At 40.8% G+C, this 20539-nt stretch overlaps 1 protein-coding gene across 1 annotated transcript in view; it reads left to right on the top strand.

Annotated features, from left to right (window-relative positions):
* Positions 1-440: 440 nt before the first annotated feature.
* The window catches only part of tmeff2a (transmembrane protein with EGF-like and two follistatin-like domains 2a), a 127466-nt gene continuing 107367 nt past the window's right edge, over positions 441-20539 (top strand). Inside the window, exons 1-2 of the mRNA XM_085765030.1 lie at positions 441-1370; positions 17389-17498. Of these exons, the coding sequence (XP_085621156.1) occupies positions 1172-1370; positions 17389-17498 (309 nt within the window). The 5' untranslated portion in view covers positions 441-1171. The remainder of the gene's footprint in view (positions 1371-17388; positions 17499-20539) is intronic.

The following is a 20539-nucleotide window of genomic DNA, read 5'->3' as shown; positions in this document are numbered from 1 at the left end:
TATGAATAATATTGAGGTCTCTTTGGGCTGCCGGGGGGCAGCGACCCAGGAATAGCGTCCGTGTCGTTTCAAAGCGGAGCAATTATCCCAGGCAAGGCTGGACGAATCGATTCCTGTAGACTTTTTAAATGCTCCTGGCCAATTATAGGCTCAAGGCAGTGCATCCTTCTCTATAGTGCCTATGCATGTGTGGCCATCACCAACTGATAGGACTAGACCTCGAGAACGCAGGCTTTCTTTCCTTTCTTCTTTCTTTCTTTTTTTTTTAAAATATGTTTTTCCTGTTCTGTCTTTCTTTCTTTCAGCTCTTCCACCAGTAACACACTCCAGTTATTACCGAGAATCCCCGCTCCTCCTCCTCCTCCTCCACACCCCCGTCCTCTTCGCATCATACTCCACGTGATCATAACCAGCTGCTGGTGAGAGAGAGAGAGAGAGAGAGAGAGAGGGAAGAGAGAGAGAGAGAGGGAAGAGAGGGACCAACTCGTTGCGACTCTGATCGTTGCCTTCGCGCAAAGTAAACGGGAGGACCGCTCCGTCCGTGCAGGAGAAGCCGCTCGTCTCACGCGTGGATACTATTACACAGCCGCCGTCGTCTCCAAAAAAGCCCGTCCTTGGGATACTCTTGTGACATCCTCTCAGTTTTTTACACTTTTATTACCTCCCTCTCTGTCACGTTTCTTTTTTTCCCTGTCCCATTTTCCCTCCCTTCTCCTCACCCTTCAGCATCCTCCTCTTCTCGCAAGTCTTCCTTTCCTCCCTGCCTGGATAACTTTTTCCCCCCAACCCGACTCCATCATCCCACACAACCAACCTTCTTCCATCGCCCCTCGGCGGTGTCTCCCTTCCACTCCCCCCCCCCCCTCCCCAACCCCCTCATCCCCAACTCCCCACCAATCCACCCTACCAGTCCTGCTCTTATTGCAGCAGCAGCAGCAGCAGCCTCCCCTGGATCGGGCGGAACCCCCCCTCCCTTCCCCACCACCCACCCCCCACATTTGGTCAGTCTTCACCGGGGGCACTGCTACATGGGGCGCACGGTCTCGCTCGGAAAATGGTCTGCTGTCGGTCTCTAGGCGCCCCGCTGAACCTGACGGGATTGGAGTTGTCGGTGCGCGTCTGCGTCTCTTTCCCACCTCGCCTGTGCTGTCGGGGCCAGCGGCAGTGAGATATGGGTCTGTCCGCGGCGGCGACGGCGCAGTCACCGCTCAAGAAGGAGCCCCGACGGCTGCGCCAGTGGAGCGGCACGGCGGGAGGCTGGCTCAGGATCACCATCGTCTCGTTTCTCGCCACTTTACCTGTGGAGCAGCTGCGCGCTTTCCCTTCCTCCCTCAGCGACTGCCAGACGCCGACCGGCTGGAACTGCTCCGGTGAGAGTCATTTCACCAAGGCAGAGTTGTTGCAGTCTGTCTTGTTATTATTGTGTGCTCCGTGTGTTGTATCCAGGAACAATGCCTTGCTTTAGAGCTGGTTGTGTGGAGAATTTATCTTTTTTTTTTCTTTATTGGTGTGTGTGTGTGTGTGTGTGTGTGTTTGGCTGCAGATAATAAACCCTGCAAAGCCACGCGACGAGGGGGATGCAGAGTTTGGGCTTGCTTGATGCGCATTTTTAGCCTTGTTCAGTTGGTCTCGGAGCATGACAGCGAACCCATGCACCGCTGATCGGAAGGTCGAAGATTTCGATCACACTTAGTAGAAAGAGAAAGGATAAGGAGCGATGTGAAGGCACATAAGGGCAGGGAACATTGGGAAGATTGTTTGTCCCCTAGAATAACGTGATATGCGCCTCTTGTATTTCATTCAGTGTTTACAGCTGACTTTGAAAGCCTCTAATTGTAGAAAAAAACACACACTGGGAAATTATAAATCGAACTTAAGGAGTTTATTTGGCATCCAAGTTGTTTAATCAAGTGTTAACTTTAAATATAGTCCTTTCTTTTATGGGCCACCGAGCTGTAAACTTGTTTCCTCTCATCGGTGCCCAGGGCGATAAAAGAATCGGACGGGGGGGCTGCAGAGCACAGCGCCTCGCCTCCCTTTGTAAATCAGCCGACTGTGCTGCCATATATTTCCCCCGTCGCTTGTCCAAGTCTGAACCCTTAAAATAGCTCCACGCCGATTCCACTCACTCACTCACTCCCGGGCTTGCACACGTATTGATACTGTAGCAAAGCAACAGCCACATATCGATGTGAAGTCACGGCTGCTACTTCGATGATATCTTAATGAGAAAAAAAAAGAAATAAGTGTTACTATGATGTATCCCAAACATCATCCACAGATTATTTATACTGACATGTAGTTGGCAGGAGATTAAAGAAGCAGCCTATTAACACATGAATGATTAACAGCTGATTTACCACAAACAACATTCACTGTCGCAAGATAGAGATCTCATTTGGACATCAAAGTTTTCAAAATTAATTTTATTATGATAATAGGCTAATTAAATTAGCTTAATTAAAAACATCAACACCATGTATTGACATTTTTTATTTTATTTTTTCATATACATTATAACATTGGAGTATTTTCTGTGATTATCTTCTCTTATTTGAGTGATAGGTTTCCATGGGGTTGTTGTGCACTTGCTTGTGAGTTCAGTTTGTTTTGGTGTAGAAATAGTTTCTGTCTTGGAATCTGGACTGAAATACCAATAAGGCAGATGAATTATGAGTTTCTGATATTTGTTCTTTTTATGGTTTATACGTAATGGTCCATAATGGTACACACCCCATCATGCATATTTGCCTCCCTCCTCACTTCCTGACAGACACGCTTTTATATGTATTTCAGCGAAGGCTTTCATCCAACACGCCTTGAGGAGGCTTAAGTGCATATATGTAGTGAGCATAATGCACACTAACACACACACACACACACCCAGCATCAGTTAGAATTAACCCATTTAATCCCAAATTTTTCCCAGACATGAAAATATCCAAACCATGTGCCATTAGCAACTCTTTGAAATAATCAATCATTATTTTTTTTAATTTTCATGGAAAAATAGGAGAAAAAGTGTGTTTTATAGTCGGTCACAATTGTGACCGGTGGGATAATATGTATACTAATTTTACATATCCATCATAGCTATCAAATTGCTTATATTCCAGCCCAATTTTAACTGGGCTGTACTACAGAACTCTTTTTTTACTGTTACCAGTGCCAGCATACATAACAGATGCTTGTGTGCTTTATCACATGTTAGTGTGGTTATTTTACATATCAAAAACATGTAGAACGACTAAAAGCAAAAACGAAAAGACGCCTATCAACATTGCCATTGTCACTTTTGTGAAAAATTTAAGACATGCATATTGTAACTTTGTTATTGGATTTACAGTGTGTTACAGTTAGTGCAATATTGCTTTAGTGTACTTTTCATTTTACCATTGTAAATGTACATTTTTAGTGCAATATTGACTTATTGACCTAGGGGTCACTCAGAATAACCTGCATAACCTCAGTCTTACTTTTGTTCAGGTTCAAATGTAATTTCAAAAGACATCAAACCAACATGACTACAAAATACACATTTTAACAAATTTGATGCAAGCTTTTAAAATAGTTTTTTAAGAAAATCCATGAATTGCTCATCTTGCCAACCCTTATTTGTCACTGACCCATGTATGAGACCTCCTTCCTACAACATCTCTGTAGAAGAGGTGGCTGCTTATGAGTGCATTGAGGGACCATGTAGGCCTAAAGGTGGGCCCCCACCACTTCTTGGACCTGATTAAGATATGACACCTTATGAAGGTTGTTTGAATGTTTAGATTTTATTTTTGACCACCTGCAACCTGCACCTGCTGCTTGGTTGGAACAGAAACCTGCAGCCGCGCGGCCCTTTGTGGGAAGGTTTGCCCATAGCTGCTCATGTGGGTATAGGGATTTGCCTCTTCACCAACAGTGGGTGGAAGTGGGGTAGTGGTGAGAGGGAAGTTATCATCCCTAATAACATTGTTTCTTACATAATCTTTTTGCCTAACTTTCATTCAACAGCCTGGCTGGCAATTGGCCAGTCTCGCCCTTATAGTCCATATCACAGTCAATGGGGACAACATGTATTTCACTTTGAGAGATAGGTTAACTGAAATGCTTTAGGGTCTGTAAGGTCCAACATATACTGTGTTTGATTCAAATTTAAATAATAATAATAAAAAAAGAAAGTTTTTAAAAAGTAGAAAGTTAGCTACTTACACTGTGTTATCCCACCGGTCACTATTGTTGCCGTCAACAATTTTACTCATGCTGTGACCACACTAAACACAGTTGAGTGATTGTAGATGCATAGGCCTATATCAATACTAGACACCTTAAAGATGATGTGTGCCAAAAATCTTTCTCTTATCTTTATGTCAACCTTCTTTACTGACCTTCTTTGTTGAGGCTTTGATGCAGCCATCTTCCTCGGATGGTGCAACCAGGAAGTAATCAGCTCTGATCATGTGACAATTTACACTAAACATGTGAAACTGCACATATGTGATCAGAAGGGTTTCTTGCTTCAGTATTTTTTGGAAATATGTTAATACTCCATTTACTAACATTTTTAGGGCCTTTCAACTGGAAATATTTTTTACGGTCACTTTTGTGACCGATGGGATTAAATGGGTTAATAGAACACAACAAGTGGCGTATGGTCTACCATGAAACAGACAAGCATTTTTACCAATATTAATAATAATAATAACAATAACAATGATATTATTATTATTAATAATAATAATAATAATACATTGTAGAATATCTGCCAGGGATTAATTATGCACCTCTTCCTGCAATATCATGTGCGTGAACAATACCAGTCTTGAGTGACAGTTTGGTGATGAGTTCACTGTCAATTCACAGCCACAACACAGATAATTATGAGCAGTAGTGTCATGACGATTCAGTAGTTTCAGCTGCCTCTGAAAACGAGTGTCGAATGAGACTCTGTTCCATGGAATCAAATAAATGGAGTCAGTGTGATAAACATTGTCGTTCTGTTATAGGCTCACATCTGTTGACGGCCAAGAAGAATTGCCATTAAAGGGTTTATTGAGATAGAATAAGCACCTAATCAGTAACTAATGTGTAAGGATGCACAAGGCAAGATTTGTGAAAATCCACTATACATTATAGAAAAGACTTGTTGTCACTGCTTGGGATGCTGCAGATAAATCATATTGCAGTGTTATATTTGGATGTGGGAACCTGTAGAAGTGTGATGTACACACTTGTTACATCTAAACATTACAAGATTAAAATTATGAAACTGTAAATAATTAATTAAAAAAGTCTACTTTAACAAAACAATCAAGCATTAATTCAAATGTCTGTTTATAGCTGTCTCCTTTCTTTTTATTATGCATTTTTACTCAGTACCTTTTCTTTTTTTTTCATTTTGACCAGTTGGTGGAGGTAGAAACAAGCTGTGGGCACAGCACTGATATTTTATCAAGGTGATATGGCACACATGTTCACAAACTTTTTCTCCATCCAATATGGAACTCCATCAGCATTTGTTCACATCGAGTGCCCACCTGACGGATGTATTTCCAGCATCATCCTTCCGTTTTGTTCTCCACCATCTCCTGAGGGAAACACACCTCTTCCCCCACTCTCAGTATGATAAATGTTTCAATATGTTCACAATGTAGCTGCTTATTTTGTCTGCTTAATCCATGGCATGCTCAGTGGTTTATCAGAACCTTTTTCACAGCATCAGCAAGGCAGTTAAAGTCAACCAGAAGAGTAAAGTCATGGGCTATAAAACCACAAAGTAATGAACTATGAGTGAACCTTTTCATATTGATCTATTTAGAAACGTGGCTGATTCAGGTTCGTCGTTTCTATATTGCACAATTGTAGTTATATGTCCACAGTGACCATGGAAAGCCAATTATTTTCTAACTTAAAGGGCAGCTTTCAATATTCACCCCAGCCAAACTGTTTTCAACATTTTCTTTAATTATCACAATCAAAAGATTGGGTGGCATTTTGCCTGTAAGTTTTGGCTTGTATCAAGTCTGTGTTATCTTTACAAAATGCACTTGCAGACTTTTCCAACAATCAGCTCATCTTGTTTTGCCATTTTGTTCACCCACACAGAAAAACAAGTTGATGCTCAGAATGGTAAAGCAAACCATGCCGAGTTCTTTTTAAATGCTCATCTCTCGCTGAATACTTTGAGTACCAGTTTCAGTCACTGCGATCCAGACTCATCTTCATCAGAATCCAACTATGTTTGCAGTGTTAAAGCGGTGGCACAATGTCTACTCACCCCATGATATACCTTACATTTCCCATGAGGGAATTACTGTGGAGAGGCCACAATCCTTTCTTCACTGAATCCCCCTGGTATAGTAAATTCTGAAAGGCCATGTGATGCTTTGATAGTTGAAGTGACAGGGATAAGTGTAGAATATGCAAAGCCCCCTGTAAATCCCATCAAGCGCAGTGAATTACCAGTAGTCTGTAGAGAATTGGCCATCTGCTTTCACGATTTGTCAACGGAGAGGTCAAAACTACCTCCTTTGCATTAAAAAAAGCATCCAAAACTGTAAATTATAAGACGAGTCACTGTTGGTCAAGTCTAATTAAAAGGGGATGGAAAGCACACTGTATGCATTGCGTGCAGAATGTCTTGTTTTTTATTTCAGCGCCCATGGTAACGGGTTAGAGCGGACACTAACATCTCTTGAGCTTGTCCCAGCAAAATAGATGAAGAAAAGACCAATTGATGTTATACTGACATCATCATCAACTTTACATTAGATTATATGTCCAGGCTTAATCCTATTATGAAGCAGACATGAAAAAATACAAATATATGGACATTTCAGCAGTTGGCTGTGGAGACAGTGGCACTTCATATGCTGTTTCAGTAGCTAATAATAACATTAATCTTAAAAGTTAAAGGTGTACAGAAATGGCCGTTTGTCCTGTTTGTCGCGCCGAGTTGTCACGAGCTGCAACACGAGTTTACCCGAGTAAGGAAAACGAATTTGATTGGTCGTTATCGAGCGGGCGGGATATTCAAAGCTTGGGGCGAGACCGAGCTCCATGTGTGTGTGTGTGTGTGTCTCAGAGGTTTGAATGACGGATTGCGGATCCAATATCAGTGGCTGATGAATCGTGTACAGGCTGACGTATAATCTGTGCGCCTGCATTATCCAATGCGAAAAAAAAACAATACACTTTCATCCTGGATTTACTCAAAAATAGAATTTTGCACAAAGTTTGGCCTACATCGTCTGATAGATGAGTTATTACACTAATTTTATGACCCAGAGTGGGCTTAAAATTCAGTTTTCTTTTCTGTACACCTTTAAGTTATAATGAAATCCAACATTCAAGTTCATTAGGCAGGAAGCTGATTAAAGTGGCAACACCAGTAGAGCCACAGTCGGTGTGTGAAAACTCCGCATACCTCTCCGCAGCAGGTCACTAATGTCTGCCGACACACTCTCACAACACAGGCACCATTTCCCCGGTATCATAATTGTTCACTTTTTAACTCAAAGTGTTTTATTTTCCCGTCTGCAATTTAAGTACTTCATCCTGACTGAGTTATTGCGCCTTTTAATAAGCAAGCTGAATTGAACTATAGACTGAACTATAACTCCCTCCATGACAAACATTTAAAAACCTGTTGCAAAGATAAGAAAAAAAATTCCCCCGGCATGAGAGAGGTCAAGAAAGAAATGTCTCACCACTGTGGTTGTTCAGTCTTCATTATTAATTTAGTCTACTTAATTATTGATCAGCACATGCTTAAAACTGTGGAGAAGGACTCTTCTTCTTTTTCGGCTTAGTGTTGTGAAATTCCAGGTAGGTAGGAGGAGATGCATTTGGCTGACAAGCTCTCTCTTTTAGACAAGTAAGTGCTTCGCTTGCCTTCTTAATCGTTAGCATATAAACATTACCTTTTCAATATTTGATGTTTGCCAGCTTGTTTTCGTTAATTATTCAGTTCCCTGTAATCTCCTCCTGGAATGGCAGGGCAGGAGCAGGAAGTGTAAGTTTTCCTGGCCCCTGACACTCTGCAACTTGGGCTGTGCAACAGAAGCCACATCTACTGTACCAATCTGTTGAAGCCGGTAGGCCTACGAGAGAGGGAGATTTAACTTTAGTCTGTGAGCTTATAATTGGAAAACAAGTACAGAAATAATACAAAGTAAAAATGTACACAGCACTGACAAAGACATAAAGAAACAGAGAGTTATCACCACACCTTGTGATAAAACCTTATCTAACAGGAGAAGAAACAAGGCTAGCTTTTGTGTCCCGTGCCACATCTGAATCTCATTTATCTCTCTCTCAGCTGCTCTCTTTCTCCTGCATTTTTCCCTCTCTCTTCCTTTCTTTCTTTCCCTCATGTTAACCCTGTAAAGAGTAATGTTGAGTTTTGATTGGAGACACCACTAACTGTACCCTCGAAGATGACTCGCTCATGTTTTAGACCATTTCTGTTGCTAGTAGTAACAACACTGAGGAAAACCCTGGTTTTGATAGATGTGATAGCAAACCTTTACATGTTAGCTATCAGTAGGTATATTAGCTAACAAATCTATTTAATATCTTCAACAACCATACTGGTAGGCTATCATCAGTTAAAGCTGAAGTAAGCGGACTGTTTGCGTTAATATAAGTCTTAAATAGTTATATCTTCCGACAGCAATCAAGTATTTGGTCCGAAACACTGGTCTGTCAGTCACTCTGCTCTGCTGTAAGCCGAGGAGAAAACTTTCCTTGTATCCTACAACCTTTATCCAATGAGGAGAGAGAACGGCATAAAGGGGCGGTCCTCTCTGTGTGTGCAGCCAAGGGATGCGCGTGAATGTGGTGACGTAGGGACGAGGGCGGGGACTGCTAACTCCATCGGCTGACAAGAAGTTAGCCAAAACGACCGGATAGCTTACTTCTGCTTTAATAAGCCGTGTATTTCAGTTAGGTATCTTTAGCTAACATATTCATTGTAACACATTATGTATCATCCAACATGTCACTTAGCGAACATAATATTAGCTCAAATGTAAGGTGTTATTTGCTAACATTTTACGTAAAGCTAAGCCAGACCAGTTCTCCTTTGGTTGGGATCACAAGGCCACTTCATTAAGGGTCAATCTGTAGAATGCGTGGAGAGCTACAAATATCTTGGGACTATCATTAATGCCAAACTGATTTTTAACAAGAATTGTGAAGCAGCATGTAAGAAAGGATATCAGCGTTTGTTTTATCTTCGGAAACTGTCCCGTTTTAATATTGACAAAACTATGCTTACCCTATTCTATCGAGTTTTAATTGAATCTGTATTATCTTTTGCCCTGGTGTCCTGGTTTGGTAATCTGTCACTACAGGACAAAAATTCCCTGAATCAAGTTATCAGATGGGCTGGTAGGGTAATTGGAGAGCTTCAACTCACCATGACAGCCCTCTATGACACACAGCTACAGCGTTAAGCCAGCTCTGTTCTTAATGACTCCTCACATCCGTTGCATGGTGAGTTCCAGCTCCTTCGTTCTGTGGTCCCCGAGGGTAGGACAAAACGGTAGAAGTAGTAGTTGTAATGCTGAGTAGTAAGGCCACAAGGTGACCTTGTTCATATTGAACTTTAGTTAGATTCAGGGAGATGTTAAAGCACTTTTCTATGACTATATTTATTTTTTGGGATGATCGTTCTTCTATTGTGTGATTTGTCTGTCATGATGTCTGTTGCGTGGCTGTTTTTATATATTAGGATTCGCTGAGTTCCCGTCTTTACACCCGTCTGGTACTAATAAAGAAACCTTGAACCTTGAGCCTTGAACTTGCTGCTGACCACTGTTGCCTCTGAGCTTTGTGCCTATACCCCTTAAACATCAAAGGTAAAAACTGGCTTTAGGATTCACAGTTCTTCTTGCTGAACTGGGCCCATAGCTTTGTATCTCTCTTTAGGTTACAAAAGAGGCTGCATGTTCGAGTTTAACTGCTGTACAGAAACACCACGGGCGTTACTGTAATATACAGAGACTTTTTTGAAAATCCAGTTTCTCCATTAATTTTTCACGCACTGATGAACAGGCAGTGCAGTAGGTTGTCATGGTTTTTCTCTGGTTTCCGGTTTGTCCCGTCTCATTGTGACATTCCCTGTGATTCTTGTGATTACCTGATGTCTCTCACCTGTGTTGATTGCCCCACCTGTGTCTCGTTTCTCCCTCGTGTAATTGACCTCATTGTTTTCTCATTGTCCTTTGTCGGTTCGTCTGTGTCCATGCCTCTGTTTCCCCACATGTTCCTGCCTTCGTGTTTTTGTAAGTTTTGTTTTTTTTTCCATTGCACATTTGGGTCCAGTTTCTCGTTAGCCCTATAATTGTCAGCGCTGTCGACTCACAGCGAGGAGGTTCAGGGTTCGGTTCCTGGGTTGGGTTTTAGTTCGGGTTTTAGTTTGCATCTTCTCCATGTGCCTGTGTCTGAGTTCTCTACGGGTTCTCTAGCTTCCTCCCACAGTCCAAACACATGCACACTAAGTTGATTGATGACTCTGAATGGCCTGTATGCTGTTGTGCATGAACCCCGCCCTCGAAAATAGGCCTCTGTCAGATGGGATTGGCTCCAGCCCCTCCACAACTCTCCACAGATACGCTGTATAGCCAATGGATGGATGCAAGGATTAATAATAAGGACGCCAACCTAATAGGTGGAATAGTTCATAAATAGATATGATACTGTATGTTCTAGTATTTCACATGAGAAGCACAGGCATATTTAATGATTGGATATTCTTTGATTTATTGAGACTTCATACTGTGCTTCCAAATCTTGCTTCCATTAAAATGACTGAGTGATTTCTGCGTGTGGATGATTAGAGTTACGCATGTTAGAAATTATCCTTTTGCAACCCGATTCTTATCATAGGTTTGATTTAAAGATTCCTGAGATAAGTGCTGGAAAGAAAGTGGAAAATGTTTTGCAACATTTACTTTCACTTTTCTTTTACAACACAGACTCAACACACTATTTTTTTCTTTCTCTTACTTACTTTCTTTCTTTCTTTTCTTTTCTTTTTTTATAACAGGCACTCTATAGTTGCCAGAACTGATTTTCAGCCCTGAAATTGATCCCAGGTGTTGGAGATAGAACAATAACAGTAAATTCTTTACTTTGTTAAGTGGTGTGGATGTGGATGTTACAGCCAAAAAACTCTGATTTGTGGAGAGCTGTCAGGGTCGGTATCGTTACCTGCTCACTGGGGAAAATAGTTTTTGTTTGGATAAACCTACAGGCTGGAGCAGCAAAAAATATGGGCATTTGAAAAAGAGCTATTCAACAACAACAATCAAACAAACACAATCCATATGAAATACTCTTGTAACACAAAAAAATTCACTCTAAATCAAGTTGACCAAATCTCAACACTTTTTCTTCCAGCCTTAGACTTCCCTTCATGATTTAATGCGGATGTCTTTCAAATATATGCGCTCTGATTTCAGGATTCGAAACATCTGCCACTTAAAAGTATCTGAAGAGGAGATTGCGGCAGGGGTTAAAAAACTTGCCTCTTTCAGATTATGAAAAATATGGCACTGATTGTGTGCCATTTCATTTCTTTGCAAAATTAACCACATTTCTAAGGATGTTTTATTTTCTAAGCCAAGTGTGAGAAATTACCTCCCAGGTTGTATCAGTACTGTAAATCTATATTTGTACTGGCTCAGGCAATCATTGTCACATAACTAATTGATATTGGTGCTGTGTTTTCCTTGAAGCTCAAACCCTGTTGGCCCTGATGTTTCCGAGATGTGATCATCTGGGACTATTATGTTTTATACTCGTTTCATTCAGAGGCTTGACATCCACAACAAAAGCTGATATGTCACTCACTTCCTTGTAAACACTTTTCAGAAACATTTATTTTTTGTGTCCTCTTAGTGTACACAAAGTGCTTTTTTTTCTTCGTCTCTATAATTCATGAATTTAAGACGATAGGTATTGCTTACAATTGATGCATGCATTCTTGCTTGCTGTCTTCTGAGGAGGATGTCCAAGCTTCACATCTGTTTCCTGGTAAAGAAGACAGTTTAATAGCATGAGGAGGAGCCACATTCTCCTTCTTTTCCCCGTCATTTAAAAACAATTGCTTTTTCTTGTGTGTGTGGTTTTGTTTTCCACAGCCTGGTGCCCAGGAAAAGCTTGAAAAAGCTAAAATATCAAACTAACAAATTAGTATCTAAACAAAAAACAGCAACTCAAAAACACATATTTCATTGTCCAAAGAGTCCACTAGCTTCGAAAAAATTAAAAATTTCCAATTATTTGTATACACCTAGCCAGTAGCATGATTTTCATTGGAGCAATGCATTGTCCACTGAGTGCCCTCACCATGCCAGTTGCCTGCCCGCCAATTTTTTTTTTCTTTGTGGTGGAGGGCTTTGGTCCATCCATCCACTCCAAGCGTGAGACCTCTCATGTCACTGTTCTTGGCTTGACGATTGTATATTTGCACAGAGAGCTTGCACTTTATGGCCATTGAGGACCCTGGCAAATAGCAGGTGTTCGTTTAAGCATGGGCTTTTTCTTCCATGGTGTATTATTGCCTGATGGGCTGTTCCATGCCAAGGAGGGCTATTAAGAGAGGAGAGAGTTGGTTATTACAGTTAAAGCTATATGTGTGTAACTTCTATGTGTCTGTAAATATCCGTTTCACCCAAGCCACTACAAGAGGAGATTATACAACGCTGATTAAGCCGTTTGGCTCCTCTAACATCTCGCAGTATTTTTCAGTATTTGTTCTTTTTGTATTTGGTGTCTTGGGCGACATTCCCGCGCGGAAACGCGGACATTTCAGGGAAAAAAGTATACTGTAGACACAGTAAACATAAATTACATAATAAAAAGTAATTACCACATCTGTTCAGTGTTCACTCATACAAAGGGTTTTACTTAAAAAATTGTAAGCCTCTCCATTCCATATTGGGTTTATTCTGGGTTGTTTTACGTACACTTAAATAGCGAGAGGTGCTGGCCAAATGAGTGTGTATGTAGGCTCTTAAAGGGATAGTTCACCCAAAAATTTCAAATTTCAAATTTTCAAATTTATTAAGGGATAACCCCTTGAGATGCATCATCTCGTCTTCCAGGGGGTCCTATACATCAAAACAATCAGACAATACAATACAATACAATACAGTCACATATACACAACACAAAACATACACTTAAAGTGTACACAACAGCTCCCAAATCCCTCCCGCCCACCCCACCATACCCCTTCAGCCCATAACCCCATCACAAGGGCAAAAAAAAAAAAAAAAAAAAAGGTAAAAGTACATGAAAATAAATAAAAAGAAAATAAAAACTAATAGCAACAGCAGGGGGTCTGAAACAAGGACATTAGTGAGGTCTTGAACAGATGGAAAGAAGTGACAGATCTAATAGATAGTGGTAAATTATTCCAGTCAAAATTCAAATTTCACTCATTATCTACTCACCCTCATGTGGACTAAGGGCTGGGAGAAGTTTCTGAGTCCGTGCCTTCTCTGAGTTACAGCGGGGCTCCGTGCAGCACTGCATGTCCATATGACGGCTGCGAACGGAGCTCACTTTTCTTCGTCCAAAAAGACACAACAAAAAACATCCAAATACCTCCATAGTGCTCATCTGTAATGTCCCTCTTGTATTGAAGCCCCAACATGAGAAATTGTTCCCAAAAAAATTAAATAAGTATAATGTTTTAAGCTTGTTTGTAGCGGAAACTCCCAGTGTTGCTCTGCCGGAATCTCGTGCGATTTGCGGAGCCGTGAACTGGGTGTCAATGCAAATCGCGCAAGATTTGGATGGACCAAGAAGAGCAGTGCTGGGAGCTTCCGCTACAAACAAGCTTAAAACATAGACTTATTTAATTTTTTTCGGAACAATTTCTCATACAAGAGGGACATTACAGACGAGCACTATGGAGGTATTTGGATGTTTTTTGCTGTGTCTTTTTGGACAAAGAAAAGTGAGCTCCATTCGCAACTATTATTATGGACATGCAGTGCTGCACGGACCCCGCTGTAACTCAGAGAAGGCACGGAGGACGCTGAAACTTCTCCCAGCCCTTATATTAGTCGACATGAGGGTGAGTAGATAATGAGTGAAATTTGAATTTTGGGTGAACTATCCCTTTAAACGTTTGGCTTCCATGTGACTTCATGCTGGTCTCTAAACCGGTTTCTTTATGAAATAATCCTCTCACGAGGCGTTCGCTGGAGGAAAAAATAGGATAAAGGAGCTTGGACCAGAGCAACTTGACTTAAAAATCCAGCAGCAGGCGAGTGCCTGTGGGAAGTTATACTCGAGGCTTCTCCCTCTGTGTTATGCAACAACACAGTTGGCTAGCTGGATGTGAAGTTAGCAATGCTCTTTATTTATCTTATTTATCTTTAACGCCCCCCCCAAATTTTTTTTAGCACCAGCCGTCACTGGAAGTGGATCCCACTAAAAAGAAAAAGTCTTCCTGTTCGGCAGACGGACTGTTGTCGAAGAAAGAGTGACAAACGGTAGCGGTGGGGAGGGGAGGGGCAGGTTACACCGGGCCATACGCCATATTGAGGTGCCAGCCATATCATTGTAATAACTAGGTGGCGATAGAAGTTACGCACTACAGTTTTAAGTTAAAGGTTGTTGTGAGTCTGAGTTTCTATTATAGTAACATATTCATGAACATAAAATAGCATTTTAAAAGATCTTAGCTGATGCAGAAGGTCTGTGAATGCAATTCAAATACAACTGTTTGAATGACATTGAAACTTTGACCAGGTGTGACTGAGACACCCAGCTTCGTGCTGGGCCGGTGGCGGGATGGAGTGTAACAAGAAGCCGTGCTGCTGAAGTGTCCCTGAGCCTGACAGTGACGTCTTACCTGCAGAGCTGTTAGGTGCTGAACTTGACATTTGTGCTCTGTGTAGAGGACAGCCTGCCAACAGAGCATGTCTGTATGAGATCAGTTAAGCACTCAATTAGGAGATTTCAGTTCACACTGGAGCTGCTTGGTTAAATAAGGTTAATTAACATAACCTGAAATTTAATTGTATTACTTTTAAGAGGGGTTTCTACCATCACTAATTCACCAACTGGAAGAAAGACGCATTTTTCTTCAGGTTCTTTTAAGCACAAAACTAGCCAGTAGAAAAAAGGTCAAACAATAAAAAACAGATTTAAAAAGAGGATATAAAGAAGACAGAAAAATGTGACTCAAAACAAAGAAAAGAGAATGCAATTTCACAATGCAAGGGAGTTTTGAACAGCTTCTGGAACTATGCTCTTGCTCCTTATATACCTCAGGGACAGTGGTTCCAGAAATATAACGACCATCAACACGCTGTATATGGTTCACATTCACTTGATCTGAGCCACATAACAGGAAAGCTAAGATACTTTGCATGCAAAGCTTTCTAGATAAAAGTTTTCCATAAGGCTGCAAAGCGTGAAGTGAAATAAAGCGACAAACCCCACATTGTTCATCTTTGAACATCAAAGATGCTCATCTTTGATGTTCATCCTCAGCTTCAAATTCCAATTTCACCATGCCTTCTGGACCCCAGGCATTTCTTGACTTACAGTATTTGTCTTGTGCATTGCTTCATTAAACATTTCATAAATGTTTAAACCTACTGAGCCCCAGAGCTGCTACAAAGCCACAATTGAAGGAAAACATTATCTCAAGTTTCAGTTAATTACCCTAATCGGTAGGTCACATTTGCAGCTGTTATATATGGCACTGGATTTATATGCAGGCGTATGATCAGTCAGCACAGGAGTGGAGTATTGCAGACTTACATGTGCTGGCATGGAGTAAAATACATGTTGAGAATGCAACACATAAACTGGTTCTACTGATTACAAGATGACCCCTAAGAGAAATGATACTGATGTCATCTCCATACAACAATTACAGCTAAACTGTATCATTTTAAAATATGTTCAATAATAAGTCTGATCCTTTAAATATCACTGTATTATTAATAATAATGATGATAGAAAACATAACTGAAAATATATGTACACCATAAGCAAAATATACAATATTGTTAAATGTAAAAGATCAATCAACTACAACAATTAGAGCCCTAAAAACAATATGACTCATACCTGAACACAAGTTCCATATGTTTGGATATTTGAATATTTATGCACACACTAACGTTACTGTGATGAGCTAATATAAACATTGTAATGCGAGTCTGGCTTTAGTGTCTGTTAAAGCTGATCTAGCAGATTATATAATGTGTGATTTTTTACACTAAGCTCCCCACATACACAGTTCTTAAACAAATTGAGAATCCAAAAGGTCTCCAGTGGAGACTGCACAACATCCCAGTCTGATCCCCTCATGCAAGTAATCCATCATCAAAATAACAAGTGTATGTTTTTAGTGTTGCTTTGTTTCCCCCTAAAACCTCTGCAGAAAGGATGCATCCATAAAATGTGTTGCATCTGTGCAAATTCTTTATCATGTCATAATGACATGGCTGTTTTTTTTTTTTCCAGTAATTTGAATTTTGTACCCAAACATCACTGTTGCTTCTTTCACCTTGACATTAATGAGATTACACCGTAGGGTAAAAAGGGGCCACGAGGATTAATCATAATGTCATAACAAGGAAAATCTCCAGCCCTGTGTCAGCTGGAATTTGTTTAAATTTAGACCTGTGGACTTTGAAATGCAAAAGCCTACATGTGCATGAGGGTTGCCTTTTTTTGTAAGCAATCGGTTCAGGTAGACTAATAGCCCTGAGCCCAGTCTACAGTCTCATGCCCATGTGACTCTTTGATTTGATTCAGGATGCTTTGTTGGAGTCATTTGAGATCCCTAACACAGCCTGAATCAGATCATATGCCAGGTTTGCTTCTCGAGGACAACGCCCCGGGAGTCGGCCTCGTTGTACACAAACAAATGTTAAAGCAAAAAATCGGGGTGAATGTGCGGGGAAACATGATGAATACAGATGCTTCCTAACAGGGCACAAATAATATGAATCATATGCCATGGTCCCTACAGTCACCACATGTCAAGTCCGTTGAGCACACATAAGATGTTTTGGTCCGACGTAATTGACAGTGCCCGCTGCCATCATCATCAAAGCACCAAATGGAGAAATATCCTTTGTTTATCCCTCCAGTAGAGCCTAGATGACCAATTGTCTTTTGTTTTTTTAATGTATTTTATCATTGTGGCAGCTAAGGACAAGGATGTGTGCTGGCATTGTTTGTTTAAAGCACACAGTGCGATCAAAGAGAGCATCGTGCTGTGGGAGCCATGACTAATGGTAGAAGCTCATTATGAATGACCCTGAATACAGGGCTTAGGTTATAGTTGTTTTAGGACAGAACAGAGAAACATTTAGTCACTGATGTCTTCTTTTGGCTTTGGTCTTCCAGGTTTTGATGACCGGGACACAGATCTGTTCTTGTGCGACACCAACACATGCAAGTTTGATGGCGAGTGTCTAAGGATTGGGAACATGGTGACATGCATATGCGACTTCAAGGTAAGGCTTGCGGTGTTTGTTATTATTTCATTAGTTGTTGTTTTTTTAATCATTATTACATCCTTTTAATGTTTTAATGATGCGTAATTGATCTCATCCCTGAACAATGATTAGCAAATGTAACTTGTAATGGCAGGCCAGTCAAGCTTTGTACTAGGCTGGGCTATCAAGACAGTGATATAGGGACACCAGAAACATGATAGTTGGTACCAAGGCCAATGAAATTCTAAGACTGTCAATACCAAACCTGATAACACAGCAAAAGATAGAAAACAACAAAGGCTGCTACTTGGGTTGTGCCAATGGACAGTGATGTCTTAGAATAAATGAATGTAGTTCCTTATCGTTGCATTAAATTAAGAAATTTGATTTAATTTGCCCTGCCAGTATATAACTGCATATACACCAATCAGCTGATTGGAATGAAACTCTGCTTGTGAGCTGACAGGCAGAACATGCCATTTAGTTTGGTTTCCCAGTCAGTGGGAGAGATGCAACATTTGTTATGGCATTTTGCTTCAACATACCCATAAAGCGTATTTGTTCATTTACTGTCATCACTTAGGTTGTCTATGAAGAATTAGACAGAGAGACAGAGAAATAGAGGCGATCAACCCTAGCTGCTACATACAGTACACACATGCTTACACTTCCATACAGTCAGTAAACAGCAGCTTAGACTGACTTACCAAGTGACAGAAAAGGTGACAAATTACTGTGTGAAAATATGCATTAAGTGTTATGTTCTGACTGAGCAGTAAGGATAGTACTCTGCTGACTGTAATGAGCTGTCACTAGTTTAGCCTGAATTAGCTAATAGCCATTGCATATGTGTTCAGCTTTGCTGCCACAGATGTCAGCTGTCACAATTGTCAAACATGCAACATGTGAGTGTATATGCATTTGTGTAGATCCACATGTCTGTCTTTGAGCCGGTTAGAGCGGTTTGAGGTGTTTCGTCTTCTACTCTGTGCTTATGGAACTACAACTTGTTCCTAATGATCCGTAGCAAACACAACAATTACTTTGTTGCATAATGTTGCATTGGCTGCTGCTATGTCATTTTTTTCTGTTGTTTATGGTGTGGTGTCAGACTAGAACACTATAGGGTTGTTATAGTGCCCTCTTCAGCACGGGAAGAATCACATTTCAAATATCTTTGTTATCAACATTACCCATGGTACCTATGGTGCTCTACAAAAAAAAAGTAGTGGCACATTTTCAGAGTTTGTGCGAGTTTGTTATGACTTAGAGAGAGTTTGTGCCTCTCTTTATAGCCACAGCCAAAAGGAACGAATTGCACATTGTCTGTTTATTATAAAATTGATTCATTAACAACAGCATGTAGCTTGCTGCATTAGCTTACTTTGTAGAGCAACTGAATGTTGCTACAGAAGACGTGTTTAATTAATCAGTATTATATCATGGCCACTGAATCGTTTTGATTCTGATAGGTTGGGAGGTGTCGATTAAGTTAATTAACAGGAAAGACAGGAAGCTGAGATAAGCATATGATGTATTTTAGGATCTGGAAGGTGAAGAAGTGAATGGGAAAACTCTTATGAAAGCAAAGACACATTTTTTTTTCAACATAAGATATCTTAGTAGGAACACATGTTGTGTGTCCTTAAAACTTTAAAATGATTCAGATGTCAAGGATTCATAGAGAAATTCACAAAACTTTATAGTGCCTTTATAAAAAAAGAAAATAGATGTACAGCTACAAAGCTTTGCCAGCAGCACCATATGCCAGTTAACACATACTAGAAACATATGTTGAGTTGGAAGGTAAAATATTTGTAAAATACTTATATAATCAATTGGATCGAAGTCCATTGTCTTGATTGGACATTATTAGCCCTAAGGGGAGATGGTTGCTTTGCATAGTACCAGTTTATAGCCCCTGTGAAACCCTGTGTCACTATCCATGACCACTGTACACTCCCACCTCCATAAATAAGACTGCCACTGATGATCCCAAAGACTGAAAGGCTCTCCTAATGGCATAAATCTGGAAGATTACGCCGTTCTCGATAATGACTCATACTTAACTTTATGGCCAGACCTATAATAAAAAAAGGAGCAGGCCAGTCAGCTGAGTATTGATTTTAGCATAACGTTTGCAAGCTCTGTCGACTTGAGCTCGGGATGAATGAAGCCAGTGAGATCCGAAGACGCAGCACGTGTTCTCATCCGTCGCTTTTATCAACACGTCATCAGTGCAGGAAGGCACCAGGCGGGCTGACACTCGATTGGTCTCCTGCTTTTATCTCAATTTCGTACTTTTCCTGGGAGCAAACGTTAACAGAGGCCTGCAGATAAATGACATTACTGCTCCATTTCTCTTCAGGAGATCTCACACTGATACCGCTGTCGCTGTGCACCGAGGCGCTCTCCGTGCTCTCGGAAAAGAGCAGGTCGTACCACAATTTCTGGCTTAATACCACAGGTCTGAGGTCAAGCTGGCCAGGCGTCCTCTCCTTGTTTGTGTGGAAGGTCTCTTTCCTTCATCAGTCTAAATAAACATGACCCACCTAGCCTAGTGACAGTCGGTGTGCTCAGTTTAATCAGTCAGCCCCAATCAGTGTCAGAAAATAAATAAAGCCAAGATTTTTCTCCTGTTGGCGCTGCATTCAGGACTGCCATGAAAGTTGTATAAATTCTCAGCTTGGATGGATTTTCTTTGTTCTAACAGAATCTATGGATGTGAGTGCACACACACTTTCACACACTAAAAAAAACCCCAAGGAAGAGACACGCAAGGGGCTCTGTGAAGAGGAAGTGAGTTTGATGTGGTGGAATCAATGGACACTATTCATTGCCAAGATGCATTAGATTCGCCTCACACTGTCTCTTGAAAGAGCCAAGACTCTCACTCGCTAACTGGAGTCAAACTGCTGCAAAGCAACATGTTCTCTCTCTCATAGCAGAAAATGAGTTGCTTTATTTGTCAGCAAACATCACACCCTGACTAATCACACAACATTTCTTTGCAATTCATCTCACACTAGCTGCCGGGAAAAGCTATTGCTGCCAGTTTG

This window comes from Trachurus japonicus, chromosome 21 (genome assembly GCF_045865225.1).
Source record: "Trachurus japonicus isolate A0001 chromosome 21, Traja_1.0".
In the NCBI taxonomy this organism is placed as follows: Eukaryota; Metazoa; Chordata; class Actinopteri; order Carangiformes; family Carangidae; genus Trachurus; species Trachurus japonicus.
This window is presented reverse-complemented; position numbering and strand designations above follow the sequence as displayed.